We start from the raw sequence: 21,365 nt of genomic DNA on the forward strand, positions 1-21,365 counted from the left end.
GATGAGTCACGTGATAGGGTCACTTCCGGGTCCATGATTCAAAACTCGCAGCAGTGTTGTGCCTATGAGTCTTGTGATTATACGATGTCGGATAACAATGTGTGGAACATGATTTCTCGTACAATGGATGCGCAACTAGGACACGGTACCAGTCTAAACAAAGGCAACAACTGACGGAATTAACTTCCTTGCTCACGTTGCATTTGTGACTTTCTGACCCCTTGCCATGACCATAAATAGAGGTTATCACGCGAGTGTGTTTGGGGATGGTAACTATCCTGTATTAGGAATAAACAGTATTTAGCTAGCTTATATATGTATACTCTACTTTAGAAATGAAGACCTAGCATAATATCTCCAAAAGTTTCACCATTCAATTTAAATCAGTATAAAAGTTAAAATGATCGTATCACGCTAATGGAAATATAACTGGCAATTAAAGGAAAAAAAATCATCTGGTCCTAAATTTTATTTTTATTCATGTATATAAGTTTGGAATACAAGTTTATAGCTGACGTATCTGACTCGTACAGATTAGTTTCTGGTGTACAATTCGGATTCATCAATTTGCTCTTAGTTCTTTCCGTTGTTCTAGCCATAACCTAATGCTTGAAGAAGGTAGAAAAATTGGTCTTTCTAGAGATGAATGCTTATGTCCATTTTGTGTAGTCCGTGTAATTGAAACTGAGTATCATTTTTGCATTGAATGTCAATTTTATTCAGATCTAAGAAATAGTCTTATACCTAAGTATTACCATTCACAACCTTCATTTGATCAATTTTGCACTCTTATGTCTTGCCAAAATGAACATATTATTTGTAAATTAGCTAAATATATTTTTCTTGCTTTTAAGAAACGATAACAGTTTTTCCAATGTATGCAATGATTCAATTGTTTCACTTTGTATATCACTTATATTATCTGGCGCCTGCTATTGTTGTAATCCACTGTATCCATATTGTATAATGGGCCGGTGGCCTCTTTACTGAAATAAACTTATTCATTCATTCGGATTCACTGAACATGGTTACTTATTAATAAGTTCCTCTTAGAAAATAACTACAAGTAATGTATTATGTATTATGTATTATGTATTTTCGAACATCTTTTGATATGGTGCTTATTAAATGACTAATGGTTAAAACTAGATTAATTCGGGATTGAAGTTTATGAATATTTACAAATCTGTGTATGTGTTAGTGAGGAATAGAAACTGTATCACAATTCTATTACCTTAATGCCAAATCCCACCCTTGTAAGTGTTTCCTCTGCTTCCTCTACTTGCGACCATCTAGAGGAACACACGGTGTTCTGGTACCAAGTGACCCGGTACTTGCGACCATCTAGAGGAACACACGGTGTTCTGGTACCAAGTGACCCGGTACTTGCGACCATCCAGAGGAACACACAGTGTTCTTGTACCAAGTGACCCAGTACTTGCGACCATCTAGAGGAACACACAATGATCTGGTACCAAGTGACCCGGTACTTGCGACCATCCAGAGGAACACACAGTGTTCTTGTACCAAGTGACCCAGTACTTGCGACCATCTAGAGGAACACACGGCGTTCTTGTACCAAGTGACCCAGTACTTGCGACCATCCAGAGGAACACACAGTGTTCTTGTACCAAGTGACCCAGTACTTGCGACCATCTAGAGGAACATAAGGTGTTCTGGTACCAAGTGACCCAGTACTTGCTACCATCTAGAGGAACACACGGCGTTCTTGTACCAAGTGACCCAGTACTTGCTACCATCCAGAGGAACACACAGTGTTCTTGTACCAAGTGACCCGGTACTTGCGACCATCCAGAGGGAAATACAGTGTTCTTGTACCAAATTGACCCAGTACTTGCGACCATCTAGAGGAACACACGGTGTTCTTGTACCAAGTGACCCGGTACTTGCGACCATCTAGAGGAACATAAGGTGTTCACGTACCAAGTGACCCAGTACTTGCGACCATCTAGAGGAACAAACAATGATCTGGTACCAAGTGACCCCGTACTTGCGACCAATTAGAGGAACACACGTCGTCCGCGATTGAGATGGGCCCGGACTGTACGACGTTGGCAACGACGTGACTGGCAGAGGGTTGTCTTCACGGACGAAAGTCGATTCTGTGTGTTTAGGGCTGACGGAAGACAACGTGTTTACCGCCGAAGGGGTGAACGAACGGCGGCGTGTTGCGTGCAGGTCGTACCATATGGTGGAGGGAGTGTCATGGTGTGGGGAGGGATCTGTGGGCAGGAGAGGACACCGCTGGTCATCGTTGACGGAAACTTGACAGCTCAGAGTTACATGGATAACATTCTTCGTCCAGTTGTCCTACCATTTCTCAGCAGCCACGTGGTGTCATTTATCAGCATGACAACGCTAGAGCCCAAACAGCCAGAATTGTCACTAACTTCCTCGCAGCCAACAACGTCAACGTCCTGCCGTGGCCTGCACGCTCACCAGATATGTCCCCCATAGAACACTACTGGGACTTGATGGATCGTCGTGTTCGACAACGACCACACACTCCAGCCAACCGGCAAGAACTGATCTTGGCCCTCCAAGAAGAATGGCGTCAAATCCCACATGACCTCATCAGACGACTGACTTTTTCTGTGCGTCGAAGAGTATTGATCTTCTCAATACACTTTACCTCATGCATGTATGTTTTGTTGTTTTTGAGCAAGAGTGATTTCAAACTCTGGTAAGTTTCTTTTGGACGTCAGTTTTCATTTACCCGGGGGCTATTCCGTGCTTTGGGTGGAGCGTCTCGGTGACTTAATTGATTGCGTATCACCGTATCCCCGATGGTATATCGTTGGGAATATCAATCACGCTGATCAATTATTTATTGGCTGCCGCTGCGACGTTGAACAACAAAGAAAAGCGAAAATAATATAATTTAATCATGGACCCAAATGACAAAAAGATCCCTTTGTATTATTGAAAACAAACAATTATGTAAGAGACAACTCTCTGAAAAAATATATACGCCCGACTCGATACCTATATGTAAGGCTTTACGGTATTTCTTTTCCAGAAAGTCATGCTTTTGTGCAATTGTTTTGCCAAACCATTGGTGTAATACCCAGACCATGCTTCAGACCCATTCCCGCTTCCAGTGTAGGCAGAGACGTTATTTTTTTACAGAATAACTATAGCGTAAATATTCACTGCTTGATTGATATATATTATTGATTTTGTCTCTCTCAATATTAGCAGACAGTCAAAAAGGTTTTTGAGTAACAACAATCTATAACTCTTAAAAATGTAGTGTGGGGGGAGGGGGGGGGGGGGGGGGGGATATATATGTTAATACCAAGTATAAGAACCAAGATACGTGTTGATGACAAACATCCTATGCAAGAACGTTTATGTCGGTAGATCTTAACACAATAACACATCCCATAGTTTGCAGTTGTCTCACACAGTAGCGCCACACACGTGCGTCGGGTGTCGTCATTCTTGATTTTGCCACTTTCAAGGAAGGTCTGTGATTAGCAGACTATCAAACAGGTACCAACAAACCCAAGATATTGACGATCGACCCCGATCATGGAGTTCCAGGTCAAAGACCATTAGTTATGTCGCCCTTACAAATCGTCATATTGCCAACAGACGTCATGTGGTGCACACAAAGTCGAAACTGGGGTAATCGTCGCTGGTCATGTCATGTTTTTTTCAGATGTGTTCCGATTCATTTTGTGCTTCATTGATTGTCGTGCGACGTCGAAATGAACTTTAAGCCAATGCCAACCTGAGACCTCATGACAGATTGGGCGGTGGATAGGTTATGGTTTTGGGGTGGCATGCATTATTATGCCTGAGCGAATCCCACCCCAAATTGTACAGTATTGACACCATACTCACCCCTACCGCCGTTCCAGATCGTAGTCCTAGCGAAGATCCGGGGTAGTCTTCAGCAACCCATACGAGCTATATGACAGCATTCTGTAAATAATCAAGTCTGGACCAGACAATCCAGTGATTGACATCATGAACATCGATCCACGCAATTGGAATACGATGACAAGCATCAACCAAGGCAGCGAGCCTGACCACCCGATCCCGTTAGTCGCCTTTTACGACAAGCCGGGGTTGCTGAAAACCTATTCTAACCCGGATATTCACGGGTATCAAGGACTGTGATGAGGTCATCGGCCCATTAAACATATGTGTTGAAGACACGTAATCTTGGAGAGAGGGTAATACATGTATACTATGTTAATTCAATTTACATTGTCTCCAGAACATTGCATGATATATATACATTGCAAGATTTATAATTGTGCATGGATCAGAGGAGGACATCAACTGATTACATTTATAACGAGATGGGTAATCATAAAATCTTTGACTAATATATTTTGCTTGATGGCATTATAAGCATAACAAAGGGAAACTCATCTTCAATAGTGTTACAATTACAAAATTCACTCACCCGCAGTGCTCTTAGCAATCGCATTAAAATCAGATCTTAGTTCTCGCTATCGCTAAACAAAGATCTGATGACATCCCATTACGGGTCTCGTCAGAACGACCTTTCATCCGACCAATCAAAGCGTCTCTTACCAGATCATGAAAGTGGCAGTCGGAATGAGTCTCTAATCATGCAACCTCGAAAACGTGAACACTGTGTATACCGAACGACAGTTACGCCCCGTACGACTGAAATGGAAGCAATCTCATTAAAATCAGATCTACCGCTAAACAAAGATCTGAGGACATCCCATTACGGGTCACGTCAGAACGACCTTTCGCGAATTTTGACAGACCAATGAATGACTGACAAGAAATCGACATTAGCCAATCAGAAGGCAGCTTTCTCGAGCTTTACGACACTAGTTTCAAACTGGCGACTGCGCTTCGAAACATATTTTGACGTATTCTATTTAAAAAAAATAAAACCGACAAGAAGAACATTCTGGAATGGCTTATAGATGGCCTAGATTGTATGGGTATAATCATAAAACCCGTAACTGCCGTTCGGAATACCCTCTTTTAAATATTTCGTGGTTGCATGGTTAGAAAACACATTCCGACTGTCACTTTCATGATCTGGTAAGCGACGCTCTGATTGGTTGGAACGAGAACAAAGATCTGATTTTAATGAGATTGGAAATGGAAGTCGCCAGGTTGAAACGAGTGCCGTAAAGCTCGAGAAAGTTCAGTTGTCGGTCAAAGTTAGCGAAAGGTCGTTCTGACATGACCCGTAATTGGATGACCTCAGATCTTTGTTTAGCCGCAGCGAGAACTTAGATCTGATTTTAATGAGATTGTTCTCTTGGTTGCCTAATATATAATATTCCTCTTTCTATATTCCTTATTTAGTGTGAACTACATCTAAAACTAGCCAGGGCTACTCTAAATTTTCGAGCAGAAGGAAAGTTTATAAAGGGCATTACTATTTGTGTTGGTGCCCTGAAGAAGCGCATCGTGCCAATCTTGCCTATATTGCCTTCACGCGAACTACGAATTCTGCGATAAAAGCTGCCGTATAATGTACCAATTGTTGCTCCCATATGTAACCAAATCCCACAGAAGAGATAATATGTTTTACTTTTGAACCAAATTAATTTTCCCATTTTCTGCTACTTGAAACATCCTATTATAACACTTTTTGACATATCGACTTTCAGGCATTTGTAAGATACTGCACCAATACTTTTAAACACTTTTGTATGCATTAACATAAAGAGGGTATCGCCCACATTCTCTTCTTGCAACAGGATTTGAAATTCATTTTTAAAAACAAAACCCGTCTTATCGTGCTAGGAAGATATATTTAGACAAATTTCCTCTTTATAGCATCATTACGCCTACAGTCCGTTAACTCTCGATCTGATGCAGCCTGACTCCGGCTGTATGCTTGCAGCGTGTTGTGTTGTGTGCAGTGACACGCGTGGTAGCTGTAGACACGTGTGGGGTTATACACGTGTTAGGGCACATGGACTCGCTTATGAAATGATACCACGTGCGCAGTTACTTGTTATTGTGTTACATGTCAGAAAATGTTATGTGGGTGTTACGTCGCCTTAAGTTTATTAGCTTCACAACGTCAAGATTATTCAATAACGATGTCATTATTTCAAGGACAATCGATGTAACTTTCAATTATAAATATTATGTGTCTAGAAATTGATTTACACGGGCAAATTGATCTTCGGGATATAATAAATATGATATGACCAGATATAAATTATAAATATGCATTCAAAGCAAGGATTAATCTATTCCTATTGAGAGAGAGAGAGAGAGAGAGAGAGAGAGAGAGAGAGAGAGAGAGAGAGACGCCTTTATTCCGACGCGTCCAGGGATCGAACCACCGGCCTTCCGCTCTATCCACTAGACCACGGCTGCGGTACATGAATATGGGAAGAGAGCCAATAGGTTGGTGAGATGTACCAACAGTCAGAGTGGCAGTTCTCAGCAGTGCATGGGTAGGGTGAAATAAGCTGTGCACCCACCATACCTTGTGATGTTTTAAACCGACAACGAAGTGTACTATGTAGCACATGCAGAATGTGTTTCCGCTGTTCCTCCTACCGACCCCCCCCCCCCCCCCCCCCTTACCGTTAAAGATGTAAACTTGTACACTTAACATCATAATCTTCTTCATTCATCTCTTCTTCGAACAAAAATAACAAACAGCAGATATTGTTCGGTATTCATTGCCGTGTACCGTACTGACATTTAAAAGACTATTCCCGATTTTTAGTTATTTTGCAATTCATCGTTCTAATTTGGAGCCAAACGGACTCTGATGAGAAGATATGAAACATGTATGCACCCATTTACTGCCAGTGGCCATACTGGTTCATTGGATGAAATCATTTATTATTATGTGTATGTGAAGGCTGTATGCCATTGTGCAAAACATGTTTGCATGGTGATGACTAGAGGGTACCATTGTTGTCCCGACCGCTGGCGCATGAATCTACAAGTATTTCCTCACTGTAGGTTCATACACCTGAACCAAAGTTACTTGTTTTACTGTACCAGACAGCATGGATCATGTATGTCAAAGTTTGAATGTTTATCTCCAGTGTGTGCACACGTGTGTGTGTGTGTGTGTGTGTGTGTGTGTGTGTGTGTGTGTGTGTGATGCATGTCCCAATTGCATGAATCGATGCTCATGGTATTAATCACTTGATTGTCTGGTCCAGGCTCGATAATTTACAAACCGCCATCATATAGCTGGAATATTGCTGAGTGCGACATTAAACAACAAACCACCAACAACAACATTTGCATCCCTGTTAGTTGCCACTTATAGTCCTTCACTAAAGTAAGTATATGTTGGACATTTAATGTTCACAATTACTGCATTTATATAACAACATGCATAGTGTGTTTTGAGTGAAGCTGCATGCCAGTTTAACATGGATACCCTACTCAGACACAGTAAACTGACTTTGAGAGACCAGTTTTCTATCCCCTTAATGCAGAGCACTAGGCAGCATAAAAGACCTTCAGTTCTCAGTGTTAGAAGTTGGCACTAATCCTGTAATCCTTACCAAACTGCCCAATAGTTAAGGTATCCAAAGGACTAGTAGATACCAGTAGTTGTCCTTTTCAAGGGTTTTACTATGTTTTCATTATAAGGACTAGTGGACTAAAACTGTTAGTTTCTATCGCTGGCTCTCCAGGCAGGTGCTTATCCACGAGGCCATGGAAGCTGTCAGTTGTAACAGTGAGTGAGTGAGTTCAGTATAACACTGCTTGGCTTTCAACAATATTTCTATTGATGAGTGTGTTGGAGATAGGTCCACAGAACCACAGGTCATCAGTTTGGTGAAACTCACCATGAGAATAATAGTGATTAAAAACCAATAATCATAATCAGGTGAATCTGAGACTCTGAACCACAACAAGCAGACCCAAGGAACTATGGGATGCAATTTATAAGTTGCAGTGCCATTGGGAAACCCATATATTTGGAAAAAAACAAGAAATAACATGGTGCTGTAGATATACAATGTTTATTTTACCTTCAACAGACAGGTACTACATTCCTTCCATTCACAGTGTTTATTTGAAACAAATTCAAAATGACATTGTATGTTCTGACAAAACTTTAGAATATTCATGCCTCCCCTGGCACAATGTTTTGTCTTTCCTCCCAGCTGAATCAGGTTGATTATTTCCACAATAATTAAACCGTTTAAAGAATATTTTCCACACTATCTGTAAGGACCAAGTTATATCAATAGCAAAGATCCAATTTCTTCAAAATTAACAGAAAGGTATCAATAAATATTCAATTAAATATCCTGAGTTGTAATCACAATCCATTCAAGTGAAAACTCACCAATACAAAGATTTCCTGTATCAGCAGAAATGCTGAAGCAAATATTAACAGCAGCATATGTATCTTGCATATCAAACTGCTTGAAATGATATCAAATTATATTCATGTGGTAAATAATTGTAGAAATAACTGCCTGTCATTTACAACCATGCAATAAATAAGTTAGTCCTGCTACTGAGTACAGATTCCTTCTTTGGCAAGTTTTCATATACAATAAATTATGTATGCAATGAGCAAACTGTGTACTACATTCTTCACATACTTCGCAACAGATTATCCAAACATCTGAAAGGTGGATTTTGTAAGTTTTGCCCTCCACCTCCTTCTAAAATATATTTTACAGGGAGATGAAAGAGATACCCAGGGATTCCTTTTTCAAGTTTTGATAAATGCATATTCGCTGTACTGGACCCTGTCCCCCAAAGCGATCTTAGCGCTAAGGTGATCGTAAGTCTCATTCTTTAACATAGGCTTACGATCATCGTAGCGCTAAGATCGCTTTGTACAACGGCACCCTGGGCCCTGTTCCTCAAAGCGATCTTAGCGCTAAGGTGATCGTAAGTCTCATTCTTTAACATAGGCTTACGATCATCGTAGCGCTAAGACCGCTTTGAGGAACGGGGCCCTGGACCCTTAAGCCAGTATGTTGGTCACTCCAGAACATTCCAGTGAGTACATAGCTTCCCAGGTTAACTAAAAACAGCAAACTTGTAGACAATATACAGCTCAAACTGAAATATACTTGTAAACAAAAATTACAATATCAACACAATTCAGATTATACAAGCAAAATGAAATGGGTTGAAAACATCTGACTGGATTAAAACTAAAGAGTTGTATAGAGATTGTGATAGCATGTGGAATGACATAGAACGTAATGTTTCAGCTAAATGGGAAATCAGTGATGAATTTTAATGAAGTTAAAAGAAGCAATACAGATATATTCACTTAAAACAAAGCAAACATTTACCTGTTCCTAAGATGTGTTATAAACAGTTTTCAGTATCCAGCTGTGCTCACACTGTGACCCATGTCATCTATAAGGGTTAACGTGTGTCAACATCTGGTTAACTATCTATACAGTCCAAATCACAAACCAAAGACTGTCAAAGTATTCTTGGATGTGTAAATCATCTTGTCACACAATGAATGCCAGTCACAAGATCAGTCAGTTGTTTAACAATTAAATGTAAACTTGTCAAGGATCATTAGATCCAGGAATTAACAGAAACAGACTATTCATGAAACATTTTATGATTACGGCTTGAGGGAGGGTGTCCCAAGGAAAGAAATGTGAACTCAGGAAAACAGTATGCAGTAAGGGGAGGAAAAGTGACAGAATAGCAGAATACATAGAAAATGGTAGTGCACAAAATTGATGTCTAAAACATACTTGAGAATGACTATGAAGAACTAAAACGAAAATATCACTTCACTTTTTGCTAAAATATACAGGATGAAAGCTGCGGCATCAGCTGTGTGTGTATCATGATGAATGCATGTGTGCAGAGTATGAAAGTGACAGTCTGGTGGCGGTGGTGGAAGTCCAAAATGGAGATCAGAAGGAATGTCATGACATGCAACAATAGTCATGTATCTGTAGCAGACACACATCACACACAGAACCATACTGTTGGTAACGATATAATACACAATTAAACATATATGGAACAGCAACATAAGTACTTCCAATCTCGTATGTGTTTATCAGTGGACAAGGCCAAATTGAAGCTCCTTTTATTTGCCTTGTCATTAGGAAAAGGGGCAAAACCTATGGTTATCCTTAATGACCAAATTAGACCCACATACTATCATTCTCAAGATAAGACAGCTGATATGGCACACCGAACATGTCTCACTCATATATTTTACTTTCCTTGCACCAAATGTCTGAAGACAATCAGTGATGTTTTGACATTACAAATACAGGATAAGGGAGAGGGAAAACAAACCTATTTCAATCATTGACTTCAGGATCATACATATCATTTTCGACCCTGACTGACAAATTACCATCTGAAGTACTAAATGTCACTCACAAGCGTCCTTGAAGAAAAACTACGAACCAAATTCTATGACTTCATCTGTAGACTTTGTCCATGGTGCAAGATATCTTTTGGTGATATTTAACAAAAGACCATTTCAGGTAACACTTCAATATATACATTATAAGACGGAAAGACTTACTCATGGAAGCAATCTCAACTTTGTGATAAACTCTCAATAAATTCTTTAACATTTTAAACAATATATTTATCTCAAGCTATTCTTCATCATATTAACACTTCATGAAGATCGCATACTAACCTTATGGTTTGAATCTTCAAACATATGTTGCTGAAAATCATTCATATGTAATGCAAACTAATTTTCATGAAAGATAATTGCTTGAAGTTCGGGAGAACAGAAACAAACAGGGTGCTTCCAAACAAAAGAGTTATCTCCCTTTGACCAAGTAAGTTATACGCTGCATTCCCAGCAACTTCATGTGGATTTCGTTGGAATACTTTGAAAGACATGTAACAACAAATAAAGAAGAAATGCGAACCATTCTTTTCTCATGAATGAATGAAATACTCCCTGTAGGAGAAATGATTTCTAATGAATGTTGTTTTCTCATGGAAAATTCATGTTTCATTAAAACAAATTCAGATCCAATAAATTTCAAAAAGCACCATTTCTTTGGTTCTCAAAAACCATCAGCCATTCCATGTCTGGAAAATACTAGTTGAAAGTATGAAATATTGTACCAGGTTTGTAGTTTGCCAACTTGGATATATGTACAACAAATAATATGCAACAAACACCACCAATCATCACAAACATGGATCATCACACGTAGGTTATGAAAGCAACTATAGGATATAGGTTTGTATGTACACTTTACACTTCAATAACTACCATCTCAACAGTGTAGAATGTTCGCAGTCATCTCACTGCACAGTCACTACCAATATGGAAGTGAGAGGAAGCTAACAGCTAACTTTTATCAATCCTATGTTATTTTCAAAATGTGACATCAATAACAGTTATTCAGGGACAGAAAAATAACAATTAACATAAACGGAAACAAGTGAAAACTATTGTTTTTAATTTATTTGAAAATACGTACAATTTCAAAATGGCTTCAACTGTTGTGTTTGATACACTGTGAAAAGACCAAAATGAAAGTAACTTTCAGGAGTTTGGAAATTAAATATGCGTAAAAAAATATTTTTTTAAAGACATCAAATCAATGCATTGTTTATCAAGTCATTTGGAGTGCCACCATCTTCTTTGATTATTTTAGGCTGAGTGACTGAAATGCAAAGCCTGGTGACCAATTTACTAATATCAGCTGATCAATATTTGCTTGCAATGTAACGTGATGCAATGCAGATAGAGACCATGGATGTTTCATGGAAGGTCTGCACCAAGATACAGTACTGATGTGTGAAGGCACACTTTGTGGGATGAACACAGCACATGAGCTAGCACTATAGAGGTGTGTCTCCACACAGGGAAAACTTCAGCTAAGTCATAACAGTCAGAGACACATTAAGTACACATACAGACTGGACATGCTCTTCCTGACAAGGAAGTTACATCTTCATGTCATGTGAATCTGTTCAAGTTTTCAACCCTTTCTTGACACAGAGGGGTTGGCCATAACAGAAAGATCTCAGTGTAGTGACGTTGTCCATGCTGGCCAGGCCTTAGAGGCTCCATGTCCTGAGGGGGGAGAGAATTACGGCGATGCCCCTGGACTGGACCGGTCAGATATTCCATCACTGTTGATATCTATTTTAGGTTGGGGTCGTTTCTTGAGCATTCCAGGTTCAAACTCAGGGTGGCGCCGAGCATGTTTGTTCAAATGGTCACTACGCATAAAGCGTTTTTCACAGATTGGACATGAGAACTTCTTTTCACCTAAAAGAATAAAAGAGAATCATACAATCAGAAACAATTCTAATGCCAAAGAAAAACATGCAACAAAATAAATAGAAAATTTCCATGGGGTTTATGCAAGTTGTAACACTACAAAGGGAAAGATCACCCAGAATAATCATGATAATAAAACAAAAATATTTCATAAATTTCAAATTTCATCAAAGCAAGCCTAGGAAACAATGACAAAAGGTGACAATATAAAACCAACCATGAGAACTTGCTTGTGCCTAAATGGCTGAAACATTTGTGATGCAACAGAAATACTAACTCACTCTTGAACATTAAATTTGAAAAAGTGGTTATTTGTTACCTCTTTTCTGAACCAAAGAATAAACATGCTCTTCAAGACATTGTAAGGGGTTGTGGTTTTGTACAAAAGCTATGAAACATCAAAAATGTTGACAAAAACAACAAGGAATATTCCTTAAACATAGGATACAAAACTGACATATTGCAGATATCAAGGGTGTGAAGCACAGAGAGAAAGGTAGGCAGCCTGGGTTCTATTTCTAGAACAGGCTATCCACAGCTCCACCCCGACCAGTGATAGCAGCTGATACAACCCTTTCTGTGTCTATACTGTAACACCAATGAGCTAACTCTTACAACATGGATAGAAATAGCACAAATCCATTGGCTGTGGCTGAATGACTAATCTGCAACCGTTTTTCCAATGTAATTATCCCCAAAGATATTTTAAGTCCTAACCCTAGTTGTCCCTTGGCATAGCTTAGCTAGATTGTATTCTTCACATTTGGTCCTTCACTAGCTGATTACTCTTATAAAAAGGATTTGACGGGGCTACTAAAATGAAAGGACACCAATATAAATCTTAAGATCCATAAAATAATGTACATAGCAAAGCATAAGAATATTGAGCTAGTCCAGAGTTGTTTCAAATGTAGTTACAGTATGGTGAAAACAGAAAGTTGGCTTACCTGTGTGTGTGCGTATGTGTCGTGCAAGTTCATCTGATCGGGCAAAGCGTTTCTCACATCCATACCAAGTACATGGGAATGGCCGCTCGCCTGTGGATAAACACATAAATTAATCACACTGTGGACATGGGTACATGCTGACTTTTTTCTGTTAGATTCTGCAATGTCAGAGTTGATTACTCAACAAGGTAATGTTTTCTCACATGTGGTGAAAAGGTAAGTGGTTAAAGAAACAGTTTTTCTAAGAACCTAACCAAACATTACACAAAATGATTAGACAAATCGTTTGAAATGGCCATGGATAAAACTGGCACTGCATCTATCAAGGCAAATAATTACAATGACACCACATCTTCATCAAGACATATAATATATAAGTACCAGTAAAATAATATGAGAACAATAATTTGGACTGCATCAATTTGTAGGAAGACATGACATCATTATTATTTCTCAAATACCCATCAGGGCTACTTGCACAAAGCGATCTTAGTGCTAAGACTATCGTAAGCCTATGTTAAAGAATGGGAGTTAGGATCATCTTAGTGCTAAGACTGCTTTGTGCAAGTGGGCCCAGGGCTACTTCTTGCCCTTCCATCTGTGTATTCACTGTCACCCTCAAGGTAACGACACCGTCATAAAAATAATTCAACCAATCAGCAGCAACATCACTTGAATTTCAGAATGGCAACTGTTCACTTGTGACTGTGTATAACCTACCAATATATACACTGAGCGTGACAATTGTTTGTGACACTATTAGTTGAACATCTATACGCTGTGATGTGCTATATTTGATGTGTTTATTACTATTAGCTAAATGTGATATATTTAGTACTTGAAGAAGTGATTAAATTGCACATTGTGTTCCTAGCACCGAAGGATAGGCTGTTCACATTAAACTATTAATATTTCTATTTGCAGATTTATCAACTAGAGTCAAAAGCCATCCGCACAAAAAATCAATAATATTTATTCATATTTGACCATATGTTCTATAGTTGATTAATCTTAAAATAAAAGTGAAAAATTTAGTAAAAAGATATTAACAATAACTGACTACAAAGTATTGTTGGCCACTGTGAACACCTTATCATGTTAATAGAGAAAACAAAGTCTTCTTGGACAGAGTTGAACACTTCAATCTGTAGATAATGTAACACCCAGTGTGTGGCAGATGCAGCTCTCAGACTCAATGTTCAGGGATAAACTGACCTAAACCAAATGTCATGCCTCAAAACATATTCATAACACAGATGTTTTATCTTATTTCAACCAATGAGCTGGGTTTTGTTTTGGTTTACATTTGAACCTATACGTATAACTAAATATGATGTATACAACCTCATAAATATTCAGTACTGAGGCACACAAAAATATCTCATATCTGATTAATACATTCTTATTTCAGATAAATATCAAAGCTGTCTCATTACAACACAAAGCAAATTAACAAGTTGACGGTTTGTAAAGGACACCTTCCAACATGCATGGACAAACATACATGCGTGAACTATCCAACAGCAGACATGTAAATGAAGGACAACATATACTACTCAAAAGAAGTAAAAGAACACAATATCGTCATATGACTATGTACAATTATCTGTCTTACAAACCCTAGTCAAACAAATATATCCAATTCAGCCATGCAAGTCTATAACATTTAGCAAGTCTAGATTACTGAAGTTTTTTAAACTCAAGAAAGTCACTTAGCTCTTTTTTTATTTTATTTCATTACGATAATACAACTGTTATTTTTCTGTAAAATATGTTCATTTCAGATACTAGATGTTAGTCTAATCATAAATCTATCAGGGCATTACACATAAGCTAGTAATTGAAAAAGGATTGTGTGTTCTTTAACCTTTTTGGGAGTAGGATAAGCCTTGCACTGAGGCAAGTTGGTGGCACATGGCTCTCAGCTAAAGGAGCAGCAGTTGGTGACCCAGGGTCAGGCAAACGACACACTGTGGCAGCAGGGTAACTGCTTGTACACAGATCATCGGGCCACACAGATCAGTGTGACAGACAGCTATCATGTACAGTGGAGGCTCCTAAGAACAGCTGATAGTGTGGAGGCGGGAGCTTCTCCATGACCTACAGGAAGGTGTGGGGATACCAGATAACTGCTGACAGGCAATGGATGCTTGCTGCTCGCTTACTTGTAAGAACTGGGGGGTAATCTGGTGTGCAGTATGTAACTAATAATCAATATAATTAATTTTCTCATAGCTCTAGTTGAAAACTAGTTGATGCGACTAAAAGTGTTAAAACCCTGTCTTTCACTAGGCCACATACATAACTGAACAGGAACTGTGATTTCAGTTCCCTATGAACTCGAGTTAAGAAGGAAATAAATAAACTCATGAAGCAAGATGAACTCATGAATTGTGATAAAATGGATGATATAGTTTCATCTGCACAACTTCTTGTCAATTTATATGGGGTGAGTGAGGGATTAATTATTGCTTGATTTGCATCAGCAATCTTGCTGCTATTCGTAGCAACAGTTCATATGGGGATTCCCCATGAACCTATACAGATTGTAGGAAGCAACACAAAGAATCAGGTAGCCAGGCTTCTAGGGCTGCAACAAATACACTTTGAGGCGAATACGATACATATCGTGAATATAGGGTAAAGAATACTATTATTTATTCACGAACACAATAACAAGTAAGCAGTTGATGTATTAATACTATTATTTATTATTTTCAGTGAAACAATAACAAAATAAATTATTTGACAGTGTTAATTATTATAATATTATACATTCATATACCACACTTATCCAGGTACAAGTATCTGCTCAAATGCAACAATGACCAGTGATCACATTACTGTCAAATTAGATCCATAAGAACGTTGTCTTTTTAAAGAAATCTATGCATATGATAAGTTCTTATGGATATTTTTACGTACAGTGTATGTATATGCACATGACTGCATATTCATGGTTGCAGTCTTTAAATTTTCTTGGGTAAATATTTGATTCTAGTGACCACGAATAATGAATTCAATTCATGAAGATATGCGGTTTGATTCACCGAATACACGAGTGAATCATAACAGCCCTACAGGCTTCGTGACTTGATTGTGTGTCATTGAGCCCAGATGGTGTTGGATCACTCATTATATCAATCTCACATTTACCCGGTTCTGACTTGGTTACTTACAGGTTGTCATTATATTGCTGATTGTCATGTTAAACAATCGGAGAACAACCTATGTACACTCTCAAGAGACAAGTGCAGACTTTTAACAAACAACAAACAAACGGAACATGCCCATTACAAATACATTTAACCCATTGATCTGAATAAGTAATTTGTACAACATTGTCTCCTATTCCTGATTGCCAAAACAATATGTATAGCAAATGTCACATAAACATAGACGTATCTCCTGACAAGTCCTATTGTTAATAGAAATATATATAGTTCAGCCCATACAATATCAGATTTGTTGCTTTAAAACAATTCTCTGACAAGGATGCATGCAGAGACTGCAACTATTCTTATTTTAGACCATGAAATATAGGATGACTCGTAAACAGGATCATATTCAAGTTTATACACATTTATCAAGCAAATGGATTAACCATACAATATAAGTACTATTGTACTGAAACAAACTATTCATGCTGTATGAAATTGGCCAGGATGTCCTCTCTTGAATAATGTATGAAAGTGAAATAAGACAACCTATTTGTAAATCAGGATGGAAAATTAAATCATGGATAATTAGAACTTATTGTCAGCAGCCATGAGACACTAATTAACTTATCAATGTCAAGTTACGTCATGCACCAGACTATGGTAGCTATCAACCTGGCAACCAGCCCCACCTGAAATCACAGGTAACACAAGCGGATTTACATGCTTCAGTGCCTGCTTTGATTCAAACATAGATAAAATCAGCTTGTGACTTGACAAGTAAAGCTTATTAAGTCTACCTCAAATCAGTCACTAAGCCTTCATTATAGGATCAGTTTTACAGAAAGGTAACTGTAGTTCAGTTTTTGAATAAGCACTTTCATATGTTCTTTTGTGCAAAAAGATATTACTATGAAACAATTTATAGAAAATCACAATACTTGACATTTATCATCTAAGCTGGGCAGTAATAAGCTTATCAAATGTACACGTTTCCTCCTTTTTAAAATTCTCCTGGGCGTTGCCATGCTACATACACAACACAGTCAAGCTGGGATCCCAGCTTCAAAATGTCCTCCATAACTGTAATTATTTTATCGCCATTTAGCAAAGGATGTTTAGAACGAAATGAAAGTAGGTCAGCATGAGATAAACAAACCAAACCAGTTCAACCTGCACCACTGTTTACCCATTATTTAATTTATTCTTTAAAGGTTTAAACTACTGAGCAAGTGACTGATAAAGCAAAGTTCAGGATTCTTAAGACAGGTGACGTGGTTGGTGGCAGCCGCAAGTCCTTCGACCTGCCCTAAAGGTAAACGACACTGTTACTCCTACCGAGACAATTCAAACAAAGTTTGAGGGAAGACAAATGAAGGTGATCAGTGAGAGGACAGGGAGAAGGAGAGAGAAATTGGCTTTGTTCAACAGACCACGAGCCAAAACCGCGGGGAACGTAGTGGCACATCTCAACACAAAGGGCTAAAAGGAGGCTTACCTACACACCTCATTTGAATACAGGTGTAGAGGGGGACATCATAGCTAAGTTATTATATTGGTTGAGCGGGTTGGCGGGCACACGGCGGGACAGATGGCACGTGGCCTGCACACGACCCGACCTACACACAACCCCACAAAGACGTCACACCTAAAAACACCTGCCGTTATCAGCCCAGACAAAAACTCAAATATTCTAAGCTGAACGCATCAGTGATCACAGATATTGTTCAAACATCTTGAAGGAAATGGTTCAGAGACACAAAGATAGGAGCAGTTCAACAGCTCATTTTCAGCACCCGTTCAAACGAGATAAAGCACAGTTTTGACTTTCACATCACTCAAATGAGGAAAAAAAATGAAAACAAATTTGAATAACATGAAATTGATACAGCTCTCATTTCATTTAGTGATGGTGAATGTTGAGCTGCAAATGAAAATAACCCAACCAAATATAAGTTTATCAATGGGTTAAGAAATTGACATTTTCTAAGTATTTTCAAAATATTAGGGATATATTTATATTTATTGTCCACGAAAACTCACTCTTGACAAGTAAACTCGATGTCACAATGGCCACTGTCTGAACTGCTCACAATACTGGTAACAGATACAACTGTACATTACAGCCACAATGACATCGCCAAATACAGAATAGTAGCATATAGGCCTAATTATGGTGGGGAGGCTGGACAGATTGGAGTATTTTGGATACATATAAGTATTAGTCCAAATATTACAAATAGTAACAATTTTTGTCAGGATACATTTTATGGCAGGAGCCCCTCCCACTTGTAAGTGCTTGGTTGAATTTTATGTCAATTCCGATATAAATTTGACATTTAAAAACTAGTAGATCTAGATCTAGATAAAAACAATTAAAGGTCTTGCATAAGGTATGCCCCAACTTTATATTTGACATTTACATCAAAAATGAATTAATGAACAGAAATATGGTATTATCCTTGAATTCATAATTATTGATCCTCTTATTAATTTGCTACAGTTACATAAAGACAACATGTTTTGATCTCACTGTATTTCATGTTCCATACGTTCTGTTTGTGGGGTTACATTTGTGTTTCCTTCCTTCCTAGAATCTACCTATCCTATAAACTGGGCATGATCAGTTATAGAAAACAAGCAAACTATATTGGTAATGTCAAACAGTTTAATATTACAAATTGAGTAACTCAGTGAATCTAAGAGTTAAATGGGCGTGACTCTGTTATGGGGTTCTTGTCGGGATTCCAAGCACTTTTCCGACCTGTGAGTTCGCATGGGAGTGAGCACATGGCCTCTGACCTATTTAGCACAGAAATATTGGGACAAAGGAATGGGTGCGACAGTGTTCCTACAACATGACACGCAATACTAAACGTTTCCAACACACAGACGACAAACATATGTCAACAGGAATGATGTGCAGTCAGGTTTAGAAATAAATAAGCTACTCGAATAGCCAATCGATCTGAATTACATCTGCTCTATTTTAAGCCCCAACAAACTACAGATGAACTGACGTAATTTTCACTGGGCGGGAACGCTTATTTTCCTTCAATAAAACAGAATAACACATTCTGAACATGTAATTAGTAAATAAAATTGTCATTAGAAATAATATACACTTGTCAGACGGACTGTTTATTCTTATCCTTACTAGGAAACAACAGTTTTGAAAGAAGGCGTTGGCTTGTGTTTACCTCGCCATGCGGTCGACAACAAACAATGGCGCGCAACACACGACGAGGATAACCGCTGTACATTCTTACCTGTATGAGTTCTAAGATGGGCCTTGAGATGGGAACTTTTGCCATACACTTTCTCACATCCCAGATAGTGACATTTGTGAAGCTTCTTAACCGCTGCTGACATGTCTTTCCCAAGTTGGTCTCCTTTCTTCCCCTCCCAGTCACTTCCACTCAAAGTAGGCGTGGTCGAGTTAGCTCTTCGCCGTCGCACTCGTTTACGCTGCGCGGAAACATTTTGACAAATGTCAAATGTGTTGTGATGATTACTGGAGTTAATTCTACAAAGTTCGTCACTATCGTAATCATTGTCAATTGGGTCTTGCTTGAATTTACTCAGATCAGCTAGAATTCTCGCCAACATGAACAAAGACTCAGGCTGACTTCTCGAAGCGTCCGTTGTTGTGGCAACTCTCTCCTCACATTCAACTGACACAGCCGCTGTGTCGTCTGATCGTGGGTTAAAACATGAATTTGACATCGCGACAAGGCATTCTGCCGCCAGGTTTGTGTCATAATCGCGACAGTCTTTATGCTGCAAGAGTGTCATATTGATGTCTTGAAAGGTCACATAAAATCAGCTGGTCTTGTAAGATCACACGCCCTCTTTGTTTGAACACAGCTTGTTCCCGACAATTTCACCTTATGACGATCAACTAAGATGAAGATGGTAACCTCACGTTGTATATAATGTCCCCCTTATGAAAGTACTCGTTCCGGAGATATGCCGTCTTGTTTTGTCTCGGATGACTTTCAGGTCTACACACACACGACCAACAAACGCCACTGCAATGTTTCATACTACACCGCGTGCAGTGGGCGTGCCGTTCCAAAAGTCGGAAGTGACGTCAAACAACCTATCCTGTGATTTGATTGGCTAGTGAATCACAAACCCGCGAAAGATAAGAATATTCGACCCGAATAATCAGCTGATGGCTGACAGCTATCCCGAACAAAAGCAGGTAAATCTAGAGCGTTAGAGTTTAGGGCACCTGCCGCCTTACCTATCATTACTTCAAAACTGAAAGTATGTCTCAAATATATTTTCCATATACCTTTTGAAACACTTTTTGAAAATATTCGCGCAATAATTAATGATGAATGAATTTGTAGCCGTTTGACCTAGAAATATATCCGAATATTTTAATAGCACAACCGCAGGTGCAACCCAATTCTACTATTTAACAAGTGTTAAAACCATTAAAAACATATGACATTACTCAATATTAAATTATTACCTCTACAAGTACCTGTTAACATGACAGACGTGGCTACCCATTGTGGATTGTAAATGTGTTTACATTGTTAACGTACCTAAATATATATTAGTATATCATTTATGTCCATGGTTTGTTTTTAGAAAACATCAGCCTTTAAACATGACCAAACAATAATTTTTTATAATTTTAGAAAAGGTATATCTACACTTAAAACATGAATGATGTCTACACTAAACTTTCTCCTTTTCCATACATAATGCGATTAAAATGTAACTTTTATCAACGTTTACGTGGACGATCGTTTCTATATTATGCAAATTAACCGCAGTTCTATTACTGTGTGTGATTCAGATCTGATATACTAAACCGAAGGTCATGGAAGCCGTCCTCAAATATGATATGCTGTTTTGTGATGAGAATAATAAAAGTGTCAATTTCAATAATATATATAGTGAAGACTTTACATCCCAGAGAAAACGTTTTAGGCACACAACTCCACTGTCTATTGTCGGGTGGAATTTGTTATACACTAATGGTAATGGATTTTTAGTTTCATTGCGAAA

At 38.5% G+C, this 21,365-nt stretch overlaps 1 protein-coding gene across 1 annotated transcript; it reads right to left on the reverse strand.

The window, feature by feature from the left end:
- Positions 1-7,963: 7,963 nt before the first annotated feature.
- On the reverse strand, positions 7,964-20,403 carry LOC124113365 (Krueppel-like factor 13). The gene is made up of 3 exons (XM_046473663.2): positions 19,607-20,403; positions 13,180-13,269; positions 7,964-12,220 (listed from the first exon to the last, which is right to left on the reverse strand). Exons 1-3 carry the CDS (start codon positions 20,130-20,132, stop codon positions 12,039-12,041), a joined length of 798 nt encoding a protein of 265 aa, XP_046329619.1. The 5' UTR covers positions 20,133-20,403; the 3' UTR covers positions 7,964-12,038.
- Positions 20,404-21,365: the final 962 nt, after the last annotated feature.

This window comes from Haliotis rufescens, unplaced genomic scaffold (assembly GCF_023055435.1).
Source record: "Haliotis rufescens isolate VD_foot unplaced genomic scaffold, xgHalRufe1.0.p SCAF_1, whole genome shotgun sequence".
Classification (NCBI taxonomy): Eukaryota; Metazoa; Mollusca; class Gastropoda; order Lepetellida; family Haliotidae; genus Haliotis; species Haliotis rufescens.

What these genes read in the sequence shown, in the direction of transcription:
- LOC124113365 (XM_046473663.2), bottom strand. Translation starts at nt 20,132, where the DNA reads ATGACACTCTTGCAGCATAAAGACTGTCGCGATTATGACACAAACCTG. An exon ending in CCATCTTAGAACTCATACAG is followed by an intron (nt 13,270 to 19,606) that starts GTAAGAATGTAC and finishes GTTTATCCACAG; the next exon opens with GCGAGCGGCCATTCCCATGT. An exon ending in ACACATACGCACACACACAG is followed by an intron (nt 12,221 to 13,179) that starts GTAAGCCAACTT and finishes TTATTCTTTTAG; the next exon opens with GTGAAAAGAAGTTCTCATGT.